The 19,416-nt window shown below is 39.5% G+C and overlaps 1 protein-coding gene across 6 annotated transcripts in view; it reads left to right on the forward strand.

Annotated features, from left to right (window-relative positions):
- CENPI (centromere protein I) overlaps window positions 1–12,672 on the forward strand; it is a 56,057-nt gene extending 43,385 nt beyond the window's left edge. For all 6 annotated transcript variants that reach the window (XM_025275874.2, XM_025275876.2, XM_025275875.2 and 3 more), the window contains 2 exons: window positions 11,416–11,457; window positions 12,401–12,672. In XM_025275874.2, coding sequence (XP_025131659.2) covers window positions 11,416–11,457; window positions 12,401–12,502 — 144 coding nt within the window. In that variant the 3' untranslated portion in view covers window positions 12,503–12,672. The remainder of the gene's footprint in view (window positions 1–11,415; window positions 11,458–12,400) is intronic.
- The last annotated feature ends 6,744 nt before the right edge of the window (window positions 12,673–19,416 follow it).

Consider the following 19,416-nt stretch of genomic DNA (forward strand, 5'->3'; position numbering starts at 1 on the left):
TTTTTCCTCATGATGTCTTTGTCTGGTTTTGGTTTCAGGTTAATTCTGGCCTCAAAGAATAAGTTAGGATATATTCTCTCTCCTACTCTTTGGAAAAGTTTGTGAAGGATTGACATTAATTCTTCTTTAAATATTTGGTAAATTTTACCCATGAAGCGATCTGGTCACGGGCATTTTTATTGGGAAGGTTTTTTAAAAAATTAATTTATGTTTTAATTGGAAAATAATTATTTTACAACATTGTGGTGGTTTTTGCCATACATCAACATGAATCAGCCACGGGTGCATGTGTCCCCTACTAGTCAACCTCTTTTCTTATCATAGGTCTATACAGATATTCTATTTTTTTTGAGTCACTTTCAACATTTATTCTTCTAGAATTTGTCCATTTTATATAATTTATCTAATTTATTGATAATAACTTTTTTAAATAATTTCTTTTCTTTTTCATTGTGGCTTATTACAGGATATTGAATATAGTTTCCTGTGCTATACAATAGGATCTTGTTGTTTTGATAATACTTATTTCTATAAAGTTGGTAATGTTTTCCCCCTTTCATTCCTGATTTTGGTAATTTGAATCTTTTCTTTTTTTCCTTGTTTAGTCTAGCCAAAAGTTTGTCAGTGTTGATCTTCTCAAAGAACAAACTTTTGGTGTCATTGATTTTTCTCTACTTAAAAACTAAAAGCTTTAAAAATTGTGGTTAAATACATGATATAAAACTTAACCATTTTTAAGTATATAGTTCACTGGCATTAAAACTCTTAATCTTGTAAAACTGTAACTCTGTACTTAATAAACAATAACTCCCTATTCCCTCCTGCCTCCTCACATCAGCCTTTGTAACCTTCATTCTACTTTCAGTCTCTGTGAGTTTGACTGTTCCAGGTAGCTCATATAAATAGAATCATATGTTTGCTTGCTTCACTTAGTATAATGTCTTCAAGGTTCATCCATGTTATAGCAGTGTTTTGAAATATCCTTTTTAAAGGCTGAATAATATTCCATTGTAGGTATACACCACATTTTGTTTGTCTGTTTATTCTTTGATGAACATTTAGCTTGCTTCCAGCTTTGGCTGTTGTAAATAATGCTGCTATGAACATGCATGTAAAGTTGTCTCTTCAAGTTCTTATTTTCAATTCCTTTGAATATATACACAGAAGTGGAATTATTGAATCATATGGTAATTGTTTTTTTACTTTGTTGAGGAAACAGCATTCTATTTTCATATGAATTTTACATTCATATCATCAGTGCAGAAGAATTCCAATTTCTCCATATCTTCCTCATAAGTACTTATTATTTCCTAGTTTTTTTTCATAAAAACCATCTTTTTTAAAATTTAAACTTATTTTCTGTTGGGGTAACAATACTGTGATAGTTTCAAGTGAACAGTGAAGGGATTAAGCTATACATATACATGTATCCTGGAGAAGGCAATGGCACCCACTCCAGTACTCTTGCCTGGAAAATCCCATGGACAGAGGAGCCTGGTAGGCTGCAGTCCATGGGGTCGCTAAGAGTCGGACACGACTGAGCAACTTCACTTTCCCTTTTCACTTTCATGCATTGGAGAAGGAAATGGCAACCACTCCAATGTTCTTGCCTGGAGAATCCCAGGGACGGGGAAGCCTGGTGGGCTGCCATCTATGGGGTTGCACAGAGTCGGACACGACTGAAGTGACTTAGCAGCAGCATACATGTATCCATTCTCCCCCAGTCCCCTCCATCCAGGCTGCCACATAATATTGAGAAGAGTTCCATGTGCTATATAGTAGGTCCTTGTCAGTTATCCATTTTAAATATAGCAATCATAATATCCATCTTAATGTGTATGAAGTGACGTCTTATTGTGGCTTTGGTTCACATCTCCATAATGATTAGTGTTGCAGAGCATCTCTTTATATGTTCATTGATCATTTGTTTATGTTCTTTGGAGAAATATCTACAAGTCCTTTGCTGTGATTTTAATTGGGTTATTTGATTTTTTTGTTTTTGAGTTGTAGGAATTCTTTATATAAGAAGCCTGGATATTAATTATTTACAGATATATGATTTGCAAATATTTCCTCCCATTTTGTAGGTTGCCTTTTCATTTTGCTTGATTGCATCCTTTGATGCATAGACGTTTTAAGCATGATATAAGGCCATTTGGATATGTATATATGGATATAGATGTAGGCTGTTTTGGCTTGTGCTTTTGGTGTCATATCTAAGAAATCGTAAAATCCAGTGTCATAAATCTTTCCCCCTATGGACTTTTCTAATCCATTGAAAAATATAGTTTTCTACGGATATAGAAATCCATATAGTTTTTAGTCTTATGTTTAGATGTTTAGTCCATTTTCTTCCCTTCCTTCAGTTAATTTTTGTATATGGTATAAAGGATCCAACTTCATTCCTTTGCATGTGGAGATGCAGTTTTCCCAGTACCATTTGTTAAAGAGACTGTTCTTTCCCCCAGTGAATGGCCATGACACCTTTGTCAAAGATCATTTGACTATATCCATGATGGTTTATTTCTGAGCTCTCTGTTCATTTACACTTGTCTATATGTCTGTCTTCATGCCAGTAACACATTATTTTAATTTGAAACTTTGTAGTAAGTTTTGAAATCAGGAAGTGTGATATTCTCTCTCTTTATATACTTTTTATTTCTATTATTTCTGCTCTGATCTTTATTATTTCTTTCTTTCTTTCTCTGGGTTTAGTTTGCTCTCCTGTTTCTGGTTTCTTGGCAATAAATTAGATTATCAATTTGAGATCTTCATTTTTAATGTAAATATTTACAGCCCTGATTTATCTGCCACGCTAACTAGGAAGGACCAATGGCTTACATTGCTATTCTTATGGAATTTTAGTAGATCTTGTTGAATAAATATTTTTATATTTTTTGTATGTCATTAGGATAATTTCAAGAGACTTTAAATCCTGGGTTTATAAAAACAGTCTTTGCCAACTTTGCCTGTTTTGCTGGTGAGTAGTTCCACAGAATTCCTCGTGATCCCATCCTGGAAGTGGAACTCCATGTGGACACTTATTATAGAACAGCCATCTTCCATTTCTTGAATATCCTTCCAGATGTGTATAGTATATTTCTGTGTAAATGATCTTTTTCAACACTGTACATTATACATACTTTCCTGTCTCTTGACTTTTTTTTTTTTGACTTAGTATCTTGGCTTTTGTTTTGCCTGTGTGTGTGTGTGTGTGTGCTCAGTTGCTCAGTTGTATCCAATTCTGCTACCCCATGGACTATAGCCTTCTAGGCATCACTATCCATGGGATTCTCCAGGCAAGAATACTGGAGTGGGTTGCCATTCCCTTCTCCAGGGGATCTTCCCAACCCAGGGATTAAAACTGCATCTCCTGCTTTGGTAGACAGATTCTTCAGCACAGAGCCACAAGAGAATCCCTTTTGTTTCATATTTGTACATTAAGGACTGCCTCATTCTTTTTGTTGTCTCTGTAGTATTTCATTGTATGGATGTAGTACAAGTTAAGCATATAACTTATAAATTGAGTTTTTGAGTTATTTCCAATCATTATTAAATTATACTCTAATGAATATGTTTGAACTATATACATTATTTCATACATGTGCAAGTGTGTCTGTTGGATAAAATTGCTCCACATGGAATTGATTTCAAAGGGTATATCTTTGTAATTTTGTTCAGTTCAGTTCAGTCGCTCAGTCTTGTCCGACTCTTTGTGATCCCATGAATTGCAGCACACCAGGCCTCCCTGTCCATCACCAACTCCCGGAGTTCACTCAAACTCACGTCCATTGAATCGGTGATGCCATCCAGCCATCTCATCCTCTGTCATCCCCTTCTCCTCCTGCCCTCAATCCCTCCCAGCATCAGAGTCTTTTCCAATGAGTCAGCTCTTCTCATGAGGTGGCCAAAGTACTGGAGTTTCATCTTTAGCATCAGTCCTTCCAAAGAAATCCCAGGGCTGATCTCCTTCAGAATGGACTGGTTGGATCTCCTTGCAGTCCAAGGGACTCTCAAGAGTCTTCTCCAACACCACAGTTCAAACGCATCAATTCTTTGGCGCTCAGCCTTCTTCACAGTCCAACTCTCACATCCATACATGACCACTGGAAAAACCATAGTCTTGACTAGACGGACTTTTGTTGGCAAAGAAATGTCTCTGCTTTTGAATATGCTATCTAGGTTGGTCATAACTTTCCTTCCAAGTGTAAACGTCTTTTAATTTCATGGCTGCAGTCATCATCTGCAGTGATTTTGGAGCCCCCAAAAATAAAGTCTGACACTGTTTCCACTGTTTCCTCATCTATTTCCCATGAAGTGATGGGACCAGATGCCATGACCTTAGTTTTCTGAATGTTGAGCTTTAAGCCAACTTTTTCACTCTCTCACTTTCATCAAGAGGCTTTTTAGATCCTCTTCACTTTCTGCCATAAGGGTGGTGTCATCTGCATATCTGAGGTTATTGATATTTCTCCTGGCAGTCTTGACTCCAGCTTGTGTTTCTTCCAGCCCAGTGTTTCTCATGATGTACTCTGCATATAAGTTAAATAAGCAGGGTGACAATATACAGCCTTGACATACTCCGTTTCCTATTTGGAACCAATCTGTTGTTCCATGTCCAGTTCTAATTGTTGCTTTCTGACCTGCATATATGTTGCTCAAGTGGCAGGTCAGGTGGTCTGGTATTCCCATCTCTTTCAGAATTTTCCATAGTTTATTGTGATTCACACAGTCAAAGGCTTTGGTATAGTCAATAAAGCAAAAATAGATGTTTTTCTGGAACTCTCTTGCTTTTTCGGTCATCCAACGGATGTTGGCAATTTGATCTCTGGTTCCTCTGTCTTTTCTAAAACCAGCTTGAACATCTGGAAGTTCATGGTTCACATATTGCTGAAGCCTGGCTTGGAGAATTTTGAGGATTACTTTACTAGTGTGTGAGATGAGTGCAATTGTGCAGTAGTTTGAGCATTCTTTGGCATTGCCTTTCTTTGGGATTGGAATGAAAACTGACCTTTTCCAGTCCTGTGGCCACTGCTGAGTTTTCCAAATTTGCTGGTATATTGAGTGCAGCACTTTCACAGCATCATCTTTTAGGATTTGAAATAGCTCAGCTGGAATTCCATCACCTCCACTAGCTTTATTTGTAGTGATGCTTTCTAAGGCCCACTTGACTTCACATTTCAGGATGTCTGGCTCGAGGTGAGTGAGCACACCATTGTGATCATCTTGGTCACGAAGATCTTTTTTGTACAGTTCTTCTGTGTATTCTTGTCACCTCTTCTTAATATCTTATGCTTCTGTTAGGTCCATACCATTTCTGTCCTTTATTGAGCCCTTCTTTGCATGAAATGTTCCCTTCCTATCTCTAATTTTATTGAAGAGATCTCCAGTCTTTCCCATTCTGTTGTTTTCCTCTATTTTTTTGCATTGATTGCTGAGGAAGGCTTTCTTATCTCTCCTTCCTATTCTTTGGAACTCTGCATTCAGATGTTTATATCTTTCCTTTTCTCCTTTGCTTTTCGCTTCCCTTCTTTTCACAGCTATTTATAAGGCCTCCCCAGACAGCCGTTTTGCTTTTTTGCATTTCTTTTTCTTGGGGATGGTCTTGATCCCTGTCTCCTGTACAAAGTCACAAACCTCAGTCCATAGTTCATCAGGCACTCTATCTATTAGATCTAGTCCCTTAAATCTGTTTCTCACTTCCACTGTATAATCATAAGGGATTTGATTTAGGTCATACCTGAATGGTCTAGTGGTTTTCCCTACTTTCTTCAATTTAAGTCTGAATTTGGCAATAAGGAGTTAATCTGAGCCACAGTGAGCTCCTGGTCTTGTTTTTGCTGACTGTATAGACTTCTCCATCTTTGGCTGCAAAGAATATAATCAATCTGATCTCGGTGTTGACCATCTGGTGATGTCCATGTGTAGAGTCTTCTCTTGTGTTGTTGGAAGAGGGTGTTTGCTATGACCAGTGTGTTCACTTGGCAAAACTGTTATTAGCCTTTGCCCTGCTTCATTCTGTATTCCAAGGCCAAATTTTCCTGTTACCCCCGGTGTTTCTTGACTTGCTACTTTTGCATTCCCATCCCCTATAATGAAAAGGACATCTTTTTTGGATGTTAGTTCTAAAAGGTCTTGTAGGTCTTCACAGAACTGTTCAGCTTCTTCAGCGTTACTGGTTGGGGCATAGACTTGGATTACTGTGATATTGAATGGTTTGCCCTGGAAACGAACAGAGATCATTCTGTCGTTTTTGAGATTTCATCCAAGTACTGCATTTAGGACTCTTGTTGACCATGATGGCTTCTCCATTTCTTCTAAGGGATTCCTGCCTGCAGTAGTAGATATAATGCTCATCTGAGTTAAATTCACCCATTCCAGTCCATTTTAGTTCGCTGATTCCTAGAATGTTTCCATTCACTCTTGCCATCTCCTGTTTGACCACTTCCAATTTGCCTTGATTCATGAACCTGACATTCCAGGTTCCTATGCAATATTGCTCTTTACAACATTGGACCTTGCTTCTATCACCAGTCACATCCACAGCTGGGTATTGTTTTTGCTTTGGCTCCATCCTTTCATTTTTTCTGGAGTTATTTCTCCACTGATCTTCAGTAGCATATTGGGCACCTACTGACCTGGGGAGTTCCTCTTTCAGTATCCTCTCATTTTGCCTTTTCATACTGTTCATGGGGTTCTCAAGGCAAGAACACTGAAGTGGTTTGCCATTCCCTTCTCCAGTGGACCACATTCTGTCAGACCTCTCCACCATGATCTGCCCATCTTGGGTGGCCCCACAGGGCATGGCTTAGTTTCATTGAGTTAGACCAGGCTGTGGTCTGTGTGATTAGATTGACTAGTTTTCTGTGATTATGGTTTCAGTGTGTCTGCCCTCTGATGCCCTCTCACAACACCTACTGTCTTACTTGGGTTTCTCTTACCATGGACATGGGGTATCTCTTCATGGCTGCTCCAGCAAAGTGCAGCCACTGCTCCTCACCTTAGACGAGGGGTATCTCCTCACCGCCTCCCCTCCTGACCTTGAACGTGGAGTAGCTCCTCTCGGCCCTCCTGCACCCGCGCAGCCACCACTCCTGGGACGTGGGGTAGCTCCTCCTGGCTGCCTCCCCTGGCCTCAGGCATGGGGTGGCTCCTCCCAGCCACTGCCCCTGACCTCGGATGTGGAGTAGCTCCTCTCAGCCGCTCCTGTGCTGTCGCAGCCTGGCACTCTTGGCCGCCGCCCCTGACCTCAGACATGGGTAGCTCCTCTGGACCATGCTTCTGCGAGGTCTGTCACAACCAGCGCGCTTCTTTTGTTAGGTGTTTTGTTAGGTGTAATTTTGTTAGGTGTTGTCAAATTGCTTTCAGTAGAAGTTATACCAACTTACATTACTGCTAACAATAAATGGGAGTCCAGTTGCATCCAATTCTTACTTGGAATACTACATGATGAATCACAGAATAGAATTAATTTTCTTTAAGTTAGTTCTTTTTTCTTCCCAGACTGTGTGTGTGTGTGTGTAGGTCTTAATTATAAGATTCAGTCTCTAAAATGGTAAATGCTATCAGCTTAGACATAGGTAAGCAAACTTATTTTGGGGGTTCAGGAATTAATATATTCTTTTAAATCAGAAGTGTTTTAAAAAATATTTTAGGAAGGTTGATTCTTTTTTTTTTAAGATTAGAATATAATTGCTTTACCATGTTGTTAGTTTCTTCTGTACAACAAAGTGAATCAGCTATGTGTATACATATATCCCCTCCCTCTTGAACTCCACCGCCACCATCTCGTTCCTCTAGGTCATCACAGAACACTGAATTGAGCTCCCTGTGCTATACAGCAGGAAGGCTGATCCTTGAAAGTTTAATTCTAACAACATTGTGCACATTTGGCAAAATGTGTAACTAGCATTTTGTAATTAACGTTTCTGTATGATTCTGAAAATACTGGGCTTTAATGTCAATCTTTCTCTTAAAAAAATACCTTTTGAGCCTTGTCACCAACTTACTGCTCATTATCTAATGATTATACCTTTGAGGTGATAAAAATAATCTCTGATACTATGTTAGTGTGATTTAATTCTGACAGTTTTACTTTGCTGAATTATCACATTGTAAATATTTCAAATTGGCCATATTTTTAGAGATAATTTAGTAAACTTAATTTGATCAATCAGTTCTCAGTATCAGAAGAGCTCAAGTTACTCCATGCGTCTGGACATTTGTCAAGCTTATGTTTCAGGAAATTCTGAAGCTCTTGGTTTTCTTATCAATTACTTTTGAACTAATAATTAGATATATCTTTGTTTATTCATTCAACAAATATTAGGTGTCCACTATGCTTTTGACAGGCTTAATCTGCCTACAATGCAGGAGACCCTGGTTTGATTCCTGGGTCAGGAAGATCCCCTGGAGAAGGAATAGGCTACCCATTCCAGTATTCTTGGGCTTCCCTGATGACTCAGATGGTAAAGAATCTGCCTGCAGTGTGGGAAACCTGGGTTCCATCCCTGGGTTGGGACAGTCCCCTGGAGGAGGGCATGGCACCCCACTGCAATATTCTTGCCTGGAGAATCACCACGGACAGAGGAGCCTGGCAGGCTACAGTCCATGTTGTCACAAAGAGACAGACAGGACTTAATGACTAAGCACAGCACAGCACAGCATGCTTTTGACACTAGGAATACAGTGCTTAAGAAGATAGCTACCATCTCTGTCCAAATGGAGTTTATTCTAATGAGAACAAGCCAAAAAAACAAGTAATGAAATAAGTAGATGTGATAATTTTAAACTTTGAGAAATGCCATGAAAGGCATAAACAGGGTGGTGTGAGAGTGTGTGCCTGGGGAGTTGTCAGGGATGAGTGTTCAAAGAGGGCCTGTTTGAAGAGGTGACAGTTGATCTGAGATTTCTTCTAAAAGATGAGAATAAACCAACCTAAAGATAGCTAGAAGAAGAGCATTCTAGGCAGTGGGGACAGTACTTAAAGGATTCAGGGGAAAAAAGGAAGGCCAGTGTGACTTAGATTAAGGAACAAGAGGAAGCAACAGTTAGAACTGGACATGGAACAACAGACTGGTTCCAAATAGGAAAAGGAGTACATCAAGGCTGTATATTGTCACCCTGCTTATTTGCAGAGTACAAACTTATATGCAGAGTACATCATGAGAAACGCTAGGCTGGAGGAAGCACAAGCTAGAATCAAGGTTGCCGGGAAAAATATCAATAACCTCAGATATGCAGATGACACCACCATTATGGCAGAAAGCGAAGAAGAACTAAAGAGCCTCTTGATGAAAGTGAAAGAGGAGAGTGAAAAAGTTGGCTTAAAGCTCAACATTCAGAAAACTAAGATCATGGCATCTGGTCCCATCACTTCATGGCAAATATGGGGAAAACAGTGGCTGACTATTTTTCTGGGCTTCAAAATCACTGCAGATGGTGATTGCAGCCATAAAATTAAAAGATGCTTACTCCTTGGAAGGAAAGTTATGAGCAACCTAGACAGCATATTAAAAAGCAGAGACATTACTTTGTCAACAAGGTCCGTCTAGTCAAGGCTATGGTTTTTCCGGTAGTCATGTATGGATGTGAGAGTTGGACTAGAAAGAAAGCTGAGCACCAAAGAATTGATGCTTTTGAACTGTGGTGTTGGAGAAGATTCTTGAGAGTCTTCTGGACTGCAAGGAGATCCAACCAGTCCATCCTGAAGGAGATCAGTCCTGGGTGTTCTTTGGAAGGACTGATGCTAAAGGTGAAACTCCAATACTTTGGCCACCTGATGTGAAGAGCTGACTCATTGGAGAAGACCCTGATGCTGGGAAAGATTGAGGGCAGGAGGAGAAGGGGACAGACAACAGAGGATGAGATGGTTGGATGGCATCACCGACTCAATGGACATGAGTTTGGGTGGACTCCGGGAGTTGGTGATGGACAGGGAGGCCTGGCGTGCTGCGGTTCATGGGGTCACAAAGAGTCGGACATGACTGACCAACTGAACTGACTGACTGATAGAAGAACAGGATAGATTATTTTGTTTTTGCAGGGAGGGCAGGTTAAGAATCAAGAATCAGTTAAGTAGGACCTACTTAAGTTTGAGATGCCTGTTAGATATCCAAGAAGTTTAAGTAGGCACCTTGAAACAGGGACCTTTAGAGCTCAAGAGAGGTGTTGGAATGTGAGAAATAAGTATGAAATTCATCAGCATGGATGATACTTCATCAGTTGCAAAACTACTTTTTTTTTTTTTTTTTTTTTTTTTTTGCTTTTTAACTTTTCAGAGATCAGGGTGCATCTTGTGATTGATGTCCGCCAGGTAGCAGTCATGATAGAGTTGTCATTTGCTGTTTTAAGTGTACTGGCAGATGGCCAGAATCAGATCTTGCAGATTGGATGGCAGCAGCATGGGGGAGAATTGGAGATGATATTGGAGAACTATATTAAGCCCTTAAAATCAAATGACTCAAAGTAAGAAGGTAGGGAAGAGCTGGAACCATCCATGTTAGGGACATTTCCTTGAGGCAAGGGCCAAAAGTAGGTTAGCTTTTTGCAGTTGAGACCCAAGCACCGTAGCTTTCTGTTCCTTTAAGAAATGCTGCATAATGCACACTCTGGCACAGAGAATGATACTGTGTGAAGATAAACATAGATGTCCACAACCCTCAAGTAAAAAAGTAATTCAGAAGAGTTAGACTCTGAATGTGAAGTTTTAGAAATAACTTTCACCATTTCAAAATTTCACCATTGATTTTTGTTTGCATTTACCATTTCATGTTGGTAAAAATGATATATGTTCAAAATCTGCCTACATCTAAAACTCACTCATTGTAAAATATAAACTTCTAATTGTGTTATACATGGTTTGATCGGCAGAGTTTTTTCTCAGTGATTCATAAAAAAGATTGTTAGAATTGATAGCTTTTCAGTGAAGTACCGTAGGTGATAGTTAAAAACAGAGAATAACTAGCTAGCTCACCTAGCTCTTGAGTTTACATAAAAAATTACAATTTCAGAAATCTACTGTGTACACAGACTGCCTCACCAGACTTCGTCCTCATCCTTCAAAACTCAATTCAGATAATCATATTCCTCAGGAAAAACCTTCTATAACACCTTCCATCTCCACCCGTGACTGAGTCCAGAATTTTTAAAAATGAGGCCATAGATTAACAAAATGGTGCTCACTTTATCTACTGCGATTTTATGTTCTTTCTGTTTGTGCTTCTAGGGAAAAATATGAAAGGTTATAGTGGGTGTTTATTCAAAAGGATTCCAAGAATGTTGGTAGGAATAGAACGTAGCAAATGAATCAGACAGTGAAGAGCCATCTTAATTTTTTGGTAATTTCTGCTAACCAAATATTTTCATCCCCATTTCTCTCCATTCCTTTTTTGTTTGTTTTTTTTGTTTTTAAAGGAATGCCCAGAAGAAAGGAAAGTAAACATGAGCTCTATTCGGGTAAGGAAATTTATTTTCATCATGTGCAGGGATAAAGCTCCCACTCCAGTACTCTTGCCTGGAGGGTCCCATGGACAGAGGAGCCTGGTAGGCTCCAGTCCATGGAGTTGCTAAGAGTCGGGCACAACTGAGCGACTTCACTTTCACTTTTCACTTTCATGCATTGGAGAAGGAAATGGCAACCCACTCCAGTGTTCTTGCCTGGAGAATCCCAGGGACAGAGGCACCTGGTGGGCTGCCGTCTATGGGGTCGCACAGAGCTGGACACGACTGAAGCGACTTAGCAGCAGCAGCAGCAGGGATAAAGCTTCATTTCATCAAAAGAATTTATACCTTTGCTTTCCCCCAAATCCCGTGTCTGCTGCCTAGGCAAATTCAAAGTAAAGTATTTGCTTTCTGAATTAATTCCAGTGACTTTTTTGTGACTTCATTGGCACATACCCTCTACATAGATAAAACTATTCATAGTTTGACTTTTGCTGTTGTGTCTGTGCATCGTCTTATTTTATAATACATTTGCATGTAGTCAAAGTGTGACTGCAACAAAACCAAACACAGTTGTCTCAGTATAGAAACTCTGCTGTGTACATATTTAATATAGACAGTAATGTAATAATGTCTGCTCCTGTGCTGTGTACTTTAGATGTTAAATTCCTAGAGTGCAGGAATGATGACCCATTTCCATTTCACAGTACTTGTTCAGCTGAACAGCTAAATATTTTTGTCAATATAATAAAAGGAATATTTAGCCCTTAAATTTTGGGTATGCTCTAGTTTGAATGTTGCTTTAGTGACTGAGTTTTAGTAAAGAACATAGCTACTCGAGCTTACTCTTGGTATGCACATCCAGGATGCTGGGAACTTTTTCTAGGCAAAGAAGAGGAGGTAGAGAATAAGCAAAGTAAATACCTGATGAGTAATTTTCCTATTTTTGTGCCTGCAGGGGAAGAAATGGAACTTGTATTTGGACTATTTATATTCAGAGGGGTTACACGGCTTGAAACACTTCATAAGAAGTAGTATTCATCGTTCTTCTGTCCCCTGAGCAGAGAGTGTAAACCACTTGATCAACATTTATTTTTTATGTTTCATGTCACTGATATTTTAGCATGATATTTTTAAAAAACTGTTAGCAGTCATGTAATAGAACAGACGTGGTGTTGGGGTCAAGCCAACCTAGGTTTGAATCTCATGTCTGCCACTCATTAGTTTTGAGACTGTGTTCTGAGTTTTTTTGTTTAGTGCCTTAAAATAATAGCAATCATTTATTATTAATATTTCTATTTCTGCGAGGCAGAAATTTGGGGAGAGCTTCAACTGGGTGGTTCTGCCTCAGGGTCTTTCTCAAACTTGTAGTCTGGTAGATGGAGGGCTAGAACTCTGGAGGCTGGATGAGTTAATCTCTCCCTCTTCTTAGAGTCTCAAGGCTTCTTCATGTGGTCTTTCCATGTGGCGCACTTGGGCTTCCTTACAGCATGGTGGCCTCAGGACAACTGGATGCTTCTGTGGTGGCTTGGGGCTCCAGGCAGGCAGATGCCTCAGGGACAAAAAACATCACCTTTTCTGATGCAGCCTTGGAGGTCATGCACTCTCAGTTCCTTCATACTCTCTTGGTCACAAGCAAATCACACACTTCCGCAAGTTCACGGGGAGGGGTATTAGACTCCACCTCATGATGGGAATGGCACCCCACTCCAGTACTCTTGCCTGGAAAATCCCATGGATGGAGGAGCCTGGTAGGCTGCAGTCCATGGGGTCGCAAAGAGTCAGACATGACTGAGCGACTTCACTTTCACTTTTCACTTTCATGCATTGGAGAAGGAAATGGCAACCTACTCCAGTGTTCTTGCCTGGAGAATCCCAGGGACGGGGAAGCCTGGTGGGCTGCCATCTATGGGGTCGCACAGAGTCGGACACGACTGAAGCGACTTAGCAGCAGCAGCAGAGCATGATGGGAAATGGCAGAGTTCTTGAGTAGAGTTGGCAAATTATGACCCTTGGATGAAATCAGGCTCCCTCTCCAAGGCAGTCGTGTCTGGGCATTTACGTCTTGTCTCTGGCTTTGCCACAGTGTTGAAGCTGAGTGTTTGGGACAGATACTCTGTGGTCTGCAAAGCCAAAAATATTTACTGTACAACTGTTTATAGAAAAGTTTCCTGACCTCTATTCTAGAAGACCATGTTGGATGAGTGATACTATTTTAGCCACCATTGGCCTCAGGCAAGTTACAAAGCCTCTGAATTTTACCAGGGTCTCCAAACCTGGCACTGGACTAGATAACTAAGACATCTGGTTGCCACGGAGATGGCATCATTGGACCACGTGTGTACAAGTGTAGCTTCAGAGTTTTTCAGGCCTTTTGCACAGGAGCAGAGGTACACCCGGCTTACTAGCTGCTCATTCTTTGCTGTGGCTGCCATCAGCTTTTGTAAAACTGAGAACAGGGTAAGTATAGCCTTTGACTTTTCATGTAGCAAACTGTTTGCAGGAGTTAACTGCTTTACAAAGTTGGCAACCACTTTTAGAATCCCCAATTGCTAGTTCAGGAGGAGAGTGGACATTGCTTATGCACTTCTTGTAAAAATGAAAATCCATTAACTTTATGATTTATGCTGTCTGACAGCATTGGGTCAAAGGGGCTTTTTTTCCTTTCTCCACCTGATCAACATTAAATGAATGTTGACAGAAGCAAACTGAGCATATGGGACTAAACTTCCTTGTTGCTGAAGAGATCAAGAGGCTCAACTTGAGTTTCCATACTCGTTTCACCAACAGACTGCTACCTTCAGGGAGTGCTTAAACTGGCTTTCTACCCATGGCTCAGGAGAGCCTCAGTGTGGCTGATGTTATTTCCAGGATCTAGGTTCTTTAGCCCACTAGTGAAAAATGACTTCATCATCAGTCTCTGCCGTCCACCAAATTATGCATAAAGAGATATATCCATTATGTGGTGGGATTTTTCACATTTTTGTGAACTATGATTTGCATTTTTATGGAAGAGAGCAGATGATAATATACAGTGGCAGCTAAGCCAGACATATTTATGGAAAATACTCAGCTGCCTCTGAAACCTCTGAGAATGTTGCCCTTTTACTGATTTTGGACAACCATACCAACACCAAGTTAACAGGATATATTTCTAACTCTAAAAGCTGACTTTAGGTAGTTGGTAGATTCTTGGGCCTTCACTGGTAGTAGAAATTTGATGAGAGAAGGAAAGGGAGAGAACTGTGGGATAATGCACATTCCTGGAGTTTTACCGGTTTGATTTTACGAGACTGCTCTATTTTGTGCATGTGCATGTATGTGTGTATATATATCCCATTTTTAAATGTTTGGGTTCAAATAAATTAACTGTAACTTATTTTGAGGAATAATTCTGAAGCTTTTTAAAATTTTTATAATAGCTAGAATATCTTGCTGAAAATTTACCACAGAATTTTGCTTCAGTGCTACAGAAAAATTCTGCACCTTTTAATAAAATTTGTATCATTTGAGAGAAATCAAGCTGAATTTACTTTTGTATTTAAGAGCACATTGCAGTTCTTTTTTTCCTGTAAAGCAAAACAACCCTGAACTATATTATTGGAAGGTGTTCAGACTAGAATCCTATTTATTCACTCATTTTTAATTTTATACATATTTACTGAGCTTACCATGTGTTGTGAATTCTTCTGTGTGCTGGTTATATAGTACCTGCTTTTGTGGAATTTACTTCTCCATTGGAGAAGACAGATAATACAGGTTGTAAATAGATGTCTAATATCAGATGCTATAAAGAAAAAGCAAAGAATAGGGACAGAAACAAACTGAGTGTATGGGACTAAATTCCTTCCTCATTGGTAGAGGCCCAGTGGCTCATTGAGTTTCCATATTCGCTTCAGCAACAGACTGCCATCTTCGGGGAGTCCTTTAAATTGTCTTTCTATCCATGGTTCAGGAGACCTTCAATATGGCCAACTTTGATTTGCAGGATCTGGGTTCTTTAGCCAGCAAGTGAAAAATAACTTCATCATCAGACTCTGCCTTCCACCAAATTATACATAAATAGATATACATGTTTGAGAGGGTTGCAACGTAAGATGCTTAAGGAAGGCCTGTTTGAAGAGGTGACATATGCAGAGTCCCTAATGAAGTAAGTGTATGAACCGTGTGAATATTGGGGAAAAGAGCATTCTAGGAAGAGGTAAAGGCAAGTAAAAAGATTTGAAAATGTTAACTAACTTGGCATGTTTGAGGAATAGCAGAGGCCGGTAGGGTTACAACCTAGTGATTAAAGGAATGATAAGAAATGAAATGGGAGAAAGCCAGAGAGTAGTTCATGACGATCCTTGTAACTGGGATGGAGAGCTGAGGAGTGGCATAATTTGACATTGTGGATCACAAATTTACTATGTGGATCACAACAAACTGGGAAATTCTTCAAGAGATGGGAATACCAGACCACCTTACCTGCCTCCTGAGAATGCAGGTCAAGAAGAAGCAACAGTTAGAACTGGACATGGAACAACAGACTGGTTCCAAATTGGGAAAGGAGTACATCAAGGCTATATATTGTCACCCTGTTTATTTAACTTACATGCAGGGTACATCATGCAAAACGCCAGGCTGGATGAATCACAAGCTGGAATCAAGATTGTTGGGAGAAATATCAATAACCTCAGATATGCAGATGATGCCACCCTTATGGCAGAAAGCTAAGAGGAACTAAAGAGCCTCTTGATGAAAGTGAAAGAGGAGAGTAAAAAAGCTGGCTTAAAACTTGACATTCAAAAAACAAAGATCATGGCATCCAGTCCCATCACTTCATGGCAAATAGATGGGGAAACAATTGAAACAGTGACAGACTATTTTCTTGGGCTCCAGAATCACTGAAGATGGTAACTGCAGCCATGAAATTCAAAGACGCTTGCTTCTTGGAAGAAAAGCTACAACCAATCTAGACAACATATTAAAAAGCAGAGACATTACTTTGCCAACAAATGTCTCTCTAGTCAAAGCTATGGTTTTTCCAGTAGTCATGTATGGATGTAAGAGGTGGACTATAAAGAAAGCTGAGCGCCAAAGAATTGATGCTTTTGAACTGTGGTGTTGGAGAAGACTCTTGAGAGCCCCTTGGATTGCAAGGAGATCCAACCAGTCCATCCTAAAGGAAATCCGTCCTGAATATTCATTGGAAGGACTGATGCTAAAGCTGAAGCTCCAGTACTTTGGCCACCTGATGTGAAGAACTGACTCACTAGAAAAGACCCTGATGCTGGGAAAGATTGAAGGCAGAAGAAGGGGACGACAGAGGATGAGATGGTTGGATGACATCACCAACTCAATGGACATGAGTTTGAGCAAGCTCAGGGAGTTGGTGATGGACAGGGAAGCCTGGCATGCTGTGGCCCATGAGGTCACAAAGAGTGGGACATGACTGAGTGACTGAACTGAACTATAGAGCTACAGTGTAGAGTTTAGATTGAAGAGGATTAAGCAGAGAGAACAGTTAGGTTATTACAGTTTTCCAGGCAAGAGTCCTAGACTAGTGTGGTGGATGATGGGGGAGGTGGGGTGGGTGGGTGGGTAGTCAGATACTGGATTCAAGCTATATTTTAAAGGCTCTGCTGATAGCTTGGATATGAAGGAGGGGAGGGGAGTAAAGGATGACACTTAGTTTTTTGATTGAGCAACTGGGTGAATGCTAGAATGGAGAGATGAGGAACAGATTTGAAGGAGTGTGGAGTCATGAGGGTTTTTGGTCATGTTAGTTTGGAGATGCTAAATAGGCAGTTGGATATCCAAGTCTAGAATTCAGGGTACATTTTGATTCTGACAGAATTGATTTGGGAGTCTATTTCATGGCCGTGATATTGGATGAGATCACTTAGTACAGCTTGCAAAGAGAAAATGGCAAAGGACTGAACCCTGGAGCAGGCAAATATTAAGAAGTTTCATGCTGGAGGAACCAGCAAGAGACTGAGAAGTACTCACTAGTGAGCTAGAAGAAAAGTTAGGAGACTGATGTGCTGGAAGCCAAGTAAAGAAAATGTTTCAAAAAGGAGGGGATATTTAATGGTATGGAATGTTGCTTACATATACCTGGATAAAAGAAGCTTTAGCTGCTTTGAAGTAAATCTGATAGCTTCCCCAGTGGGTGGCCCTTGTCATTTAGAAAATTTGCTTTTAAGTTCGTACTCCAAGTAACTTCCCATATTGTTTTTCACAACATATTATTTTGGTCCTTAGGATCATGTAGAAGTTTAAATTGTGAGAAGGGGTTTGATTAGTTTTTATGAAAATTTAACCCCTAAAAATCTCATATCATGGAAGAAACTTCTCTAAACTTGAGTTTATATTCTGGGAGAAAAAAATTTTTCCCCTTAGTTTGCGTTTTTGTTCAATAATTATTCCCTGGGTACCTCTTTGACCATATTCTTCTTGATCAATTATTTAACACACTTAAAATTAGATACACAGCTGTGCAAATATGCCAAATCTAGTTATTTGAAAAGTCTTTTTTGAAGAATGTTCACGGCAAAGAAAAACAAAATAAGAGTATTTGCTTGCATGCAAAACATGTCTAAGAAAAGAAATAGAAAATGTGGTTTGTTTTCCTAATTGTACAAAAAGAATACCCAGTATTTGTGTAAAATTGCTGATGTTAAATATTGTTTTTATTTTAAATATTTAAATATGTTAAATATTGACTTAATATTCAATAACAATGCTATTAGATTTCCAACATTTTTTTATCATAACTTCTTCCTCTGGTCTTGGGGACAATCTGGAAAGAAAAAATGATAACTATGGTGCCTCATAAACTTTTATTAGCATAGTAGAAATTGTCTTTATATCAGTTACATTTTATCACAAAATAGTTTATTAGAAGAAAAATTATTCTCTAAAATTGATATTATATATATATTTTTAGGTGATCTTTTATTTTTTTAATATAAATTTATTTATTTTAATTGGAGGCTAATTACTTTACAATATTGTATTGGTTTTGCCATACATTGACATGTATCCGCCACAGGTGTACATGTGTTCCCACCCTGAACCCCCCTCCCACCTCCCTCCCCATCCCATCCCTCTGGGTCATCCCAGTGCACCAGCCCCAAGCACCCTGTATCATGCATCGAACCTGAACTGGCTATTTATTTCACATATGATAATACACATGTTTCAATGTCATTCTCCCAAATCATCCCACCCTCGCCCTCTCCCACAGAGTCCAAAAGACTGTTCTATACATCTGTGTCTCTTTTGCTGTCTCGCATACAGGGTTATCGTTACGATGTTTCTAAATTCCATATATATGCATTAGTATACTGTATTGGTGTTTTTCTTTTTTTTTTTTTTTGTTTTTTTGTTTTTTAATTTTATTTTATTTTTAAACTTTACATAATTGTATTAGTTTTGCCAAATATCAAAATGAATCCGCCACAGGTATACATGCGTTCCCCATCCTGAACCCTCCTCCCCCCTCCCTCCCCATTCCATCCCTCTGGGTCGTCCCAGTGCACCAGCCCCAAGCATCCAGTATTGTGCATCGAACCTGGACTGGCAACTCGTTTCATACATGATATTTTACATGTTTCAATGCCATTCTCCCAAATCTTCCCACCCTCTCCCTCTCTCACAGAGTCCATAAGACTGTTCTATACATCATTGTCTATTTTTCTGTCTCGTACACAGGGTTATTGTTACCATCTTTCTAAATTCCATATATATGTGTTAGTATACTGTATTGGTGTTTTTCTTTCTGGCTTACTTCACTCTGTATAATGGGCTCCAGTTTCATCCACCTCATTAGAACTGATTCAAATGTGTTCTTTTTAATGGCTGAGTAATATTCCGTTGTGTATCTGTACCACAGCTTTCTTATCCATTCATCTGCCAATGGACATCTAGGTTGCTTCCATGTCCTGGCTATTATAAACAGTGCTGCGATGAACATTGGGATACACGTGT

Source organism: Bubalus bubalis, chromosome X, assembly GCF_019923935.1.
Source record: "Bubalus bubalis isolate 160015118507 breed Murrah chromosome X, NDDB_SH_1, whole genome shotgun sequence".
In the NCBI taxonomy this organism is placed as follows: domain Eukaryota; kingdom Metazoa; phylum Chordata; class Mammalia; order Artiodactyla; family Bovidae; genus Bubalus; species Bubalus bubalis.